This window comes from Giraffa tippelskirchi, chromosome X, assembly GCF_054371585.1.
Source record: "Giraffa tippelskirchi isolate mGirTip1 chromosome X, T2T-mGirTip1v1.2.pri, whole genome shotgun sequence".
NCBI classification, from domain to species: domain Eukaryota; kingdom Metazoa; phylum Chordata; class Mammalia; order Artiodactyla; family Giraffidae; genus Giraffa; species Giraffa tippelskirchi.
This window is the reverse complement of record NC_137289.1, coordinates 57567835-57579216: the sequence shown is the minus strand read 5'-3', so window position 1 is coordinate 57579216 and position 11382 is coordinate 57567835. Positions and strand designations below refer to the sequence as shown.

The 11382-nt window shown below is 39.2% G+C and overlaps 1 protein-coding gene across 1 annotated transcript in view; it reads right to left on the bottom strand.

Moving 5' to 3' along the window:
• TRMT2B (tRNA methyltransferase 2B) overlaps positions 1-11382 on the bottom strand; it is a gene marked incomplete at its 5' end in the record, with an annotated part of 56971 nt that overhangs the window by 22084 nt on the left and 23505 nt on the right. Inside the window, 1 exon segment of the mRNA XM_081565854.1 lies at positions 70-216. Coding sequence (XP_081421980.1) covers positions 70-216 — 147 coding nt within the window.

The following is an 11382-nucleotide window of genomic DNA, read 5'->3' as shown; positions in this document are numbered from 1 at the left end:
CACCAACTACAGCATACTGATAGTAAGGATTACTATAGAAGCTGCCCCTTGTCATTCCTTGAGTCTCACCTGCATTAATTCCTGGGGACGAAAAATGATGATGGCCATTGTGTGTCCTTGGCTATTGGTGTGGACTATGAGCTCACGCCAGTACCCACCTTCATGAAACAGAAGGCAGGGCTCCAATGGGGACTGTTGAAGGAATACTTCATAGTACTGGAAGAAAACAGTATTATTACACAGGCAAAACTAACAAAGTTTGACAGCTGATTACTGATGCTGAGTGACTGTTATGGGCTAAAATACATCCCTCCCCTTTAATTCAAATGTTGAACCCTCAGTACCTCAGAATGTGACTAGATTTGAAGATGAGGTCTTTAAAGAGGTGATTAAGTTAAAATGAGTCCATTAGAGTGCCTGAACCCCGGTGGTTTCAGTCGGCAAGGCTGCCACCTGAGTAGGCCCACCATACCAGTGGGCCTGGAGGACAGTATTAACCCAAAGAGGATTATTCTTGAGCCTTAAAATCAAATGGAATTTTCCTGCTAGGTTTCAAATTTGCTTGGGACCTGTGACCCCTTTCTTATTTCCAACTTGTTCCTTTTGGAATGGGAATGACTATCCTCTGCTTCCCATACTTGGGATGCAGTTAACTTGTTCAGTTTCACAGGTTCACAGCTAAAGAGAAAGTCTGTCTTAGGATGAATTATGTGTGTGTGTGCTCACTCAGTCATGTCTGACTCTGCGACCACATGGACTGCAGCCTTCCAGGCTCCTCTGTCCATGGAATTTTCCAGGCAAGAAAACTGGACAGGGTTGCTATTTCTTACTCCAGGGGATCTTCCCGACCCAGGGATCAAATCCCCATCTCCTATATTGCAGGCAGATTCTTTACCACTACGCCAGCTGGGAAGCCCATTGTAAGTGAGGGCTTCCTGGGCTGCACATGCACGCTCAGTTGCTCAGTTGTGTCCGACTCTTTGTGACCCCATGCACTATAGCCTGCCAGGCTCCTCTGTCCAGCCACCTGGAGAGCCCAGGATGATTTATACTTTGATTGGTATCTCTCATCCATACTTCATTTAGATAAGATTTAGGACTTAAGAATTGAAGCTGGAATGGGTTAAGAATTTTGGGCTGCTGGGATGGGCATGAATGTATTTGCATTTGAGAAGAACATGAATTTTGAGGGTTCAGAGGATAGAGTATTATGAGCTAAACTGTGTCTCCCTAGGATTCATACATTGAAGTCCTAATCCCGACTACATCAGAATGTGACTATCTCTGGAAATAGGGCCTTTAGAGACATGATTAAGTTAAAATGAGGCAATTAGGGTGGGCCCTAATCCAATCAGACTATTATCTCCATACGAAAAGGAAATCTGGATACACAGAGACATTGGGGATGCACACGTGCACAGAGGAAAGACCACATGAGAACACAGCAGAAAGGCAGCCATCTGAAAGCCAAGGCAAGAGATCTCCAAAGAAACCAAACCTGGTGACACATTGATCTTGGGACTTCTAGCCTCCAGAACTGTGAGAAAACAAGTTTATGTTGTTTAAGCCACCCAGTCTGTGCAGTATTTTGTTATGGCACCCCTAGCAAACTAACGCAGTGATGTGAGAAATATGATTCCTGCCTATGACCTTACAGAGGGATCCTACCCATTGTAGCTCAAACAGTATGCTCCATGAAGACAAAGAATTGTACCCTGAGTCTAGCATACAACAGGTGCTCAATAATTATTATTGAGAGAAGATATGAAAGAACAGGAAAGGTATTTGTATGTAGAATCTGTTTATTGTATGCATAATGTAGAATACAATAAACTTCCATTTCTGTGAATTCCTCCTGGCAGCAATTCCTAATATGCTACTAAGCTGCTATAATTCCATTTTTATTATAACCTCCTAATGTAAGCCCATTGTTTCTATATTTCTTCATGTAACCAGGTGCCACCTATGCCATAGTTTAGTCAGATCCTTCATCTTGTCCTGGTAAACACAGGTCAAAAGCAATCCTTATTGAGTTGTTGAGATATCAAAAATCCTTAAAGCCAACCTTCAAACAAAAGCCAGTTGCTACGACAACAGGACACATTATCTGATTTACTAGGTCCTCTTGTTTTCATAACTTTCTTTTCTTGTTTTCATAATACCTGTGTTCGGGGTCCACTCTATTTTCAAACAAATCCAAAATTGTGCATGGGAGGGAGACTTACACCAAAAAACAGTACTGCCTGAAAGGGTAAAAATCAATTAAGGGTGCACTTGATCACTTTTGCTATAATTTCATATAAATGCAACATAAGATGCTTAACTATACTGAACATATTTTCCCAAATTTTGAAGTTGGTGATTTAAAGAAAGACTGGTTCAGGGACTTCCCTGGTAGCCTCATGGTTAAGAATTCACCTTCCAATTAAAGGGACATGGGTTCAATCCCTGGTCAGGGAACTAGTGTCCCACATGCCACACGGCAACTAAGCCCAAGTGCCACAACTACTAAGCCTGCATGATGCAATGAAGAGCCCACGAACTGCAACTAAGATCCGATGCAGCCAAAAAAATAAATACGTCTTTAAATTGTTAAAAAAATTAAAAGACTGGTTCGACTGCTGTTTACTTGTTGGTTGGAAATTAATGTTTTCTGGAAGCAAAACTCAAATGTCATTGAGGTACGAGAAGGATGGGAACTGAAAAACAATCTGATCTGGAAGATAATGGGTAAGTAAATATGAAATAAAGCTTCTCCAGATAAATAAAATTGACAAACCATTAGCCAGACTCATCAAGAAACAAAGGGAGAAGAATCAAATCAACAAAATTAGAAATGAAAATGGAGAGATCACAACAGACAACACAGAAATACAAAGGATCGTAAGAGACTACTATCAGCAACTATATGCCAATAAAATTGACAACTTGGAAGAAATGGACAAATTCTTAGAAAAGTACAACTTTCCAAAAGTGAACCAGGAAGAAATAGAAAATCTTACCAGACCCATCACAAGCATGGAAATTGAAACTGTAATCAGAAATCTTCCAGCAAACAAAAGCCCAGGACCAGACGGCTTCACAGCTGAATTCTACCAAAAATTTAGAGAAGAGCTAACACCTATCCTACTCAAACTCTTCCAGAAAATTGCAGAGGAAGCTAAACTTCCAAACTCATTCTATGAGGCCACCATCACCCTAATACCAAAACCAGACAAAGACACCACAAAAAAAGAAAACTACAGGCCAATATCACTGATGAACATAGATGCAAAAATCCTTAACAGAATTCTAGCAAACAGAATCCAACAACATATTAAAAAGATCATCCATCATGACCAAGTGGGCTTTATCCCAGGGATGCAAGGATTCTTCAATATCCGCAAATCAATCAATGTAATACACCACATTAACAAATTGAAAGATAAAAACCATGAGTATCTCAAGAGATGCAGAAAAAGCCTTTGACAAAATTCAACATCCATTTATGATAAAAAAAAACCCTCCAGAGTATCTCAATAGATGCAGAGAAAGCCTTTGACAAAATTCAACATCCATTTATGATAAAAACCCTCCAGAAAGCAGGAATAGAAAGAACATACCTCAACATAATAAAAGCTATACATGACAAACCCACAGGAAACATTACCCTCAATGGTGAAAAACTGAAAGCATTTCCCCTAAAGTCAGGAACAAGACAAGAGTGCCCACTCTCACCACTACTATTCAACATAGTTTTGGAAGGTTTGGCCACAGCAATCAGAGCAGAAAAGGAAATAAAAGGAATCCAGATTGGAAAAGAAGACATAAAACTGTCACTGTTTGCAGATGACATGATCCTCTACATAGAAAACCCTAAAGACTCCACCAGAAAATTACTAGAGAAATCCCTTGCATTCCTATACACTAACAATGAGAAAACAGAAAGAGAAATTAAGGAAACAATTACATTCACTATTGCAATGAAAAGAATAAAATACTTAGGAATATATCTACCTAAACAAAAGACCTATATATAGAAAACTATAAAATACTGGTGAAAGAAATCAAAGAGGACACAAATAGATGGAGAAATATACCATGTTCATGGATTGGAAGAATCAATATAGTGAAAATGAGTATATTACCCAGCGGAATCTATAGATTCAGTGCAATCCCTATCAAGCTGCCAACAGTATTTTTCACAGAACTAGAACAAATAATTTCACAATTTGTATAGAAATACAACAACAAAAAAACCTCGAATACCGAAAGCAATTCTGAGAAAGAAGAATGGAACTGGAGGAATCAACCTGCCTGACTTCAGGCTCTACTACAAAGCTACAGTCATCAAGACAGTATGGTCCTGGCACAAAGACAGAAATATAGATCAATGGAACAAAATAGAAAGCCCAGAGATAAATCCAAGCACTATGGACACCTTATCTTTGACAAAGGAGGCAAGAATATACAATGGAGAAAAGATAATCTCTTTAACGAGTAGTGCTGGGAAAACTGGTCAACCACTTGTAAAAGACTGAAACTAGAACACTTTCTAACACCATACACAAAAATAAACTCAAAATGGATTAAAGACTTAAATGTAAGACCAGAAACAATAAAACTCCTAGAGGAGGCAAAACACTCTCTGACATAAATCGCAGCAGGATCCTCTAGGACCCACCTCCCAGAGTAATGGAAATAAAAGGAAAAATAAACAAATGGGACCTAATTAAACTTAAAAGCTTTTGCACAACGAAGGAAACTATAAGCAAGGTGAAAAGACAGCCTTCAGAATGGGAGAAAATAATAGCAAACAAAGCAACAGACAAAGAATTAATCTCAAAAATATACAGGCAACTCCTGCAGCTCAATTCCAGGAAAATAAATGACCCAATAAAAACATGGGCCAAAGAACTAAACAGACACCTCTCCAAAGAAGACATACAGATGGCTAACAAACACATGAAAAGATGCTCAACATCACTCATTATCATAGACCTGCAAATCAAAATCACAATGAGATATCATTTCACGCCAGTCAGAATGGTTGCTATCCAAAAGTCTACAAACAATAAATGCTGGAGAGGGTGTTGAGAAAAGAGAACCCTCTTACTGTTGGTGGGAATGCAAACTAGTACAGCCACTATGGAGAACAATGTGAAGATTCCTTAAAAAACTGGAAATAGAACTGCCATATGACCCAGCAATCCCACTGCTGGGCATACACTACAAGGAAACCAGAATTGAAAGAGACACGTGTACCCCAATGTTCATCACAGCACTGTTTATAATAGCCAGGACATGGAAGCAGCCTAGATGCCCATCAGCAGACGAATGGATAAGGAAGCTGTGGTACATATACACAATGGAATATTACTCAGCTATTAAAAAGAATACATTTGAATCAGTTCTAATGAGGTGGATGAAACTGGAGTCTATTATACAGAGTGAAGTAAGCCAGAAAGAAAAAACATCAACACAGTATACTAATGCATATATATGGAATTTAGAAAGATGGCAACAATAACCCTATATGCAAGACAGCAAAAGAGACACAGATGTATAGAATAGTCTTTTGGACTCTGTGGGAGAGGGCGAGGGTGGGATGATTTTGGAGAATGGCATTGAAACAGGTATATTATCATATGTGAAATGGATCGCCAGTCCAGGTTCAATGCATGAGACAGGGTGCTCGGGGCTGTGCACTGGGATGACCCAGAGGGATGGGATGGGGAGGGAGGTGGGAGGGGGGTTCAGGATGGGGAACACATGTACACCCGTGGCTGATTCATGTCAATGTATGGCAAAACCACTACAATATTGTAAAGTAATTAGCCTCTAATTTAAAGAAAAAGAAAGTGAAAAAAAAATACAGCTTCTCCACTATATGAGCCAAGGCCTTGGTTTGTTTGTTTACAAAATAGAGGCTGAAACACCTATTCTTACATGGGAATGCCAAGTTTCATATTACAATATACAGTTGACCCTTGAACAACATGGGTTTGAACTACATGGGTCCACTTACATGTGGATTTTTTTCAATAAAGAAGTACTATACTATCTGTGGTTATTTTAATCTGGGGTTAGTTGAACTCAAGATCTGGAACCACAGATACGGGAAAACCAAGGATATGGAGGGCTGACTATAAAGTTGTAGGTGGATTTTCAACTGCAGAATGTCAGTGCCCAATCCCTGTGTTGTTCAAGGGTCAACTGCATAAATGCATCAAATCAACACACTGTATACCCTAAACTTACACAACGCTGCATGTCAATTATACCTCAATAAAATAATTTTTTTAAAGAGTGAAAGGGCCTTCTGGTTAAAATAACAGGCTATTCCTCTTAAAAAATCCCACTAAAATGAAATAGAGGAATAAAAAACATAAACTTATTTAAACTCACTGCTCCACCAGTTCTCCCTTCTTTCTCTCCTGCATCATTTTCATCCCTCACTACTGGATCATTCCCATCAATATACAAGCATGCCTTTCTTACTCTCTCCTACCTTTAAAAAGAAAAGTAACCTTCTCGACCTCACTTTCCCCACCAGCCACTGTTCCATCTCTCTGCTCCTCTTTGTATCAAAACTCTCAAAAGAATTGTCTATACTCACTGCCTCCCATTCCTCACTTCCTGTTCACCCACTTGAATCAGGTCCCCAGTACTCTAGCAAAACAGCTTCCACTGCAGTCACCAATGGCCCCTATGGTATGCAGTTCAATGGTTAATTCACAGTCCTCATCTTGACCCACCAGCAGCACTGACATGGCTGATGAGCCCCTTCTCCTCAGTTCACTGTCTTCACGTGGCTTCTAGGATCCCACACTCTCATGGTTTCCTCCGACCTCACTGGCTGCCGCTTCTCAGTCACCTTTACTGGTTCATCTTCTCCTCTCAGATCTCTTAAAATGGGAGTGCCCCTGGGCTCAGTCCCTGTTCTCACTTCTAGCTGCACTTCCTTGGGGAGGTTGTCTTCCAGCCTCATGATTTTCAATAGCATCTACATGTTTTTTTTTAATTATTTATTTTAGTTGGAGGCTAATTACTTTACAATATTGTAGTGGTTTTTGCCATACACTGATATGAATCAGCCATGGGTGTACATGTGTTCCCCATCCTGAACCCCCCTCCCACCTCCCTCCCCATCCCATCCCTCTGGGTCATCCCATTGCACCAGCCCTGAGCATTTGTCTCATGCATCAGACCTGGACTGGCGTTCTGTTTCACTTATGATAATATACATGTTTCAATGCTATTCTCTCAGAACGTCCCACCCTCACCTTCTCCCACAGAGTCCATAAGACTGTTCTATGCATCTGTGTCTCTTATTCTGTCTTGCACATAGGGTTATCATTACCATCTTTCTAAATTCCATATATGTGTGTTAGTATACTGTAATGGTGTTTTTCTTTTTGGCTTACTTCACTCTATATAATGGGCTCCAGTTTCATTCACCTCATTAGAACTGATTCAAATGTATTCTTTTTAATTTACAGGTTAACAACTCCAAGATTTCCAATTCTTGAACCTCATCCTAACAGATCCAACTACCTATTTAACATATCCACTCAGATGCCTAATAGGTATCTTACTGCCTTATATCCAGAATTGAACTACTAACCTCCGCCTACTCAAATCTGCTCTGCCACAGCCTTTTTCAACTCAGTTGATAGTAACCCCGTTGTTCTATTTTGTCCTCCCAAAAACCTAGAGCCATTTCTCACTGCTCTCTTTCTCTTATATCTTTCATTCAATCCATCAAGAAATCCTGCAGTTCTATCTTCAAGATAGAACTATCTTCAACCTCCACTGCTGCTCCCACTGGTCTACGTATCTCTCAACTGGATTACCACAAGAGCCTCCTAACTGGTCTCTCCCTGCTTCTACCTTTCCCCACAATAATTCATACACAATACCACAGCCAGAGTGACCCTGTTAAAACCTAAATCATGAAATCCCTCCTCCTCCAATCAAAACTTCCAATAGCTCAGAATAAAAGCCAAAGTCCCCACAATGACCTCTAAGGTACTACATGTTCTGGCCCATATTAATCATCTTACCTCATCTCCTGTTTGTCTTCTGGGTGTACTTTCAGTTCCTCCAGAAAGCATGCCACACTCCTACCTTAGGGCTTTTGCCATGGCTGTTCTCTTTGCCTAGAATGTCTTCCCTTAGACCTCCACATGGCAGATACCCTCATTTCTTTTACGTCTTAATTCCAAAGCTTCCCAACCTTGGCATTATTGTCAATTCCTTGCATTGCAGGATGTTTAACAGCATCCTTGGCCTCTACTAACTAGGCAGATACCAGCAGCACTGCCCAACCACCCCCCAGTGGTGACAACCAAAAATTTCTCTAACACTGCTAAACGTCTCCTGTGAAAAAATAAAAGATGGTAAAGAATCTGCCTGCAACTTGGGAGAGCCGGATTTGATCCCTCGGTCAGGAAGGTCCCCCGGAGAAGGAAAGGGCTACCCATTTTAGGCAACTAACACACCCAGTTGAGAACTGCTTTATTCAAGTATCAGTATATATGTCAAGCATTCAGGGTTCTCAATGAAGCTTGCCTTGATCCCATTTAAAATTACAACCCACATTTCCCCCAAACCTATGAATTCTCATGCTCCTTATCCTGCTGTAGGTTTCCCATGGCACTTATCTTAGCCTGTCTGGATTGCTAAAACAAAATTACCATAAACTAAGTGACTTATAAAGAACAAAAATTTCTCAGTTCTGGAGACTGGCAAATCCAAACTCAAGATACTGGCAGATTCAATGTCTGGTGACAGTTTCCTCACTAATGGCTGTCTTTTCACTGTAACCTCACATGGCAGACAAGACAACCTAGTTCTGGGGGGCCTCTTTTATAAGGGCACAATTTCTCTCATGAGAGCTCCATTTTCATGATCTAAGTACCCCCCAAAGGCCCCAACCTCCTAATATTATTACCCTGAGGGTTAGGATTTCAACATATAAAATTTGGAGGGACATAAACATTGAGACTACAGCCATACTTATCACTTTCTAATATATTATATAATTTACTTTATTATTTTTAAAAATCTGTCTCCCCCTACTAAAACATAAGTTCCACAAGGGAAGGGATATTTTTTCTTCATTATTATATCCTAAGCACCCAGAATAGTGCCTGGCACTTGGTACTCAATTGTACTTGTTGAATGAATGAATGAAAGAAAGAACAAAGATAATGGGAGAGAAGACAACAAGAGCAAACTAAATAAAGTTTTAAAAGATGCAAAGCAGACTGGAGTGGCAAATGATTTAGAGAGATGAAGGAAGCTACATCTGGACAAAGGGGGATCTGATGAGATATGAAGCTTATCTGCTCCACACAAGCTGGAAAAGCTCAAACTTGAAGTGCAAGTTATTGTAGGAGGCACAGGTGGAATAAGGTAAAAAGCTAAAAACAGGATTTAGTTGAAAGTCTGGACATAAAAATGGTAAATAACCCCATCCTACCAAAAACCTCTACCCCTCTATAGCAGGAGATTGGGGATTCTTTTTTCCTCAGAAGAAAATGAACACATAAAAGCTCTGAATTTGGAAATACCAGGCAGAGCAGTGGTAGAGCAATGGACACTGGAAAATTCGATATAAATTCTCTTAAGAAACTGAAAAGTCTCAGAATAATGATCTCCCAAGACAGAGACATGGGCCCCCACCCAAAAGCACCAGCAGTGAAGCCAAGAATCAATAAACCCATTCAAGATGAATTGCCAATCAATTTTTTAAGGCCTCATTTTTAAATATGAAGTCAGGCAAGTACCAACCAGCTATTTGATTAAAGCCTCCATTGCAAAAGACAGTGCCCAAAACAAACAAGAAAAAAAACTCTTAAAGGAAGCAGATAATTCAGTGAACAGGGGGAAAAAGCAAAATAAATATATTTGTATACATGTATATATATGCACATGAACTTGGGCAAACTTCAAGAGATGGTGAGGGGCAGGGAAGGCTGGTGTGCTTCCATGGAGTCTCAAAGAGTCGGACACGACTTGGCAACTAAACAACAACAACAACAAAAATATACATATATATATTACTTAAAAAAAAGAAGATGCTATACAAAAGGAACAATGAGAGAACAAGAAAAGCTTTTGAAAATTAAAAGGTAGTAGAAAAAAATTAATAAAAATGTTGGCATTTATGTCAAGAAAATTTCAGAAAAAGAACAGAAGGGGAAAGAGATGGCAAATAGAAGAGGAGTGAGTAGCAGACTATAGAATTAATTTGTGAAGTCCAAAGTCTAAATAATAGGCGGTATAGAGAGAACATATAAAATGAGAGAAAGGAGATAATTAAAAAAATAACATATCACACCAGTCAGAATGCCCATCATCAAAAAATCTACAAATAGTAAATGCTGGAGAGAGTGTAGAGAAAAGGAAACCCTCCTACACTGTGGGTAGGAATGTAAATTGGTGCAACCACTATGGAAAACAGTATGGAGATTCCTTAAAAGACTAAAAATAGAGTTTCTATATGATTCAGCAACCCTATTCCTGGGCACATATCTGGATAAACCTCTAATTTGAAAATATACATGCACCCCAACGTCCATAGCAGCATTATTTACAATAGCCAAGACATGGAAGCAATCTAAATGTTCATCAACAGATGAATGGATAAAGATATGGTATATACATATATACAATGGAATGCTACTCAGCCATTAAAAAAAGAATGAAATAATGCCATTTGCAGCAACATGGATAAGCCTAGAGATTACCATATTAAGTCAGACAGAAAAAAGATAAATATCATATGCTATCACTTGTATGCAGAATCTTAAAAAATGATACAAACTAACTTATTTACAAAATAGAAAGACTCACAGATATAAAAACAAACTTACCTAAGGGGAAGGGTTGGGGGAGGGATAAATTAGGAGTTTGGAATTAACATATACACACTACTATATATAAAATAGATAAGCAACAAGGATCTGCTATATAGTACAGGGAACTATATTCAACATCTTATAATAACCTATAAAGGAAAAGAATATGATAAAGAATATATATATAACTGAATCAGTTTGCTGTATACCTGAAACTAACACAACACTGTAAATCAACTATACTTCAAAAAATAAAATAAAAATATGGAATTCCCTGGCAGTCCAGTGGTTAGGACTTGGCGGTTTCTCTGCAGAGGTCAGGGTTCAATCCCTGGTAGGGGAATTAAGATCCTATAAGCTGAGTAGCACGGACAAAAAATAAACATAAAAAATATTTAAAGAAATAACACAGGAAAATTCCCTACATCTGAAAGTACTAGCTTCCAGGTTAACAAAGGCTACAAACTGCTCACCACCATGAGTGAAAGAAGGGCCACATGGTCATGAAGTTTCGGGGATAAAGAGATTTCCTAAA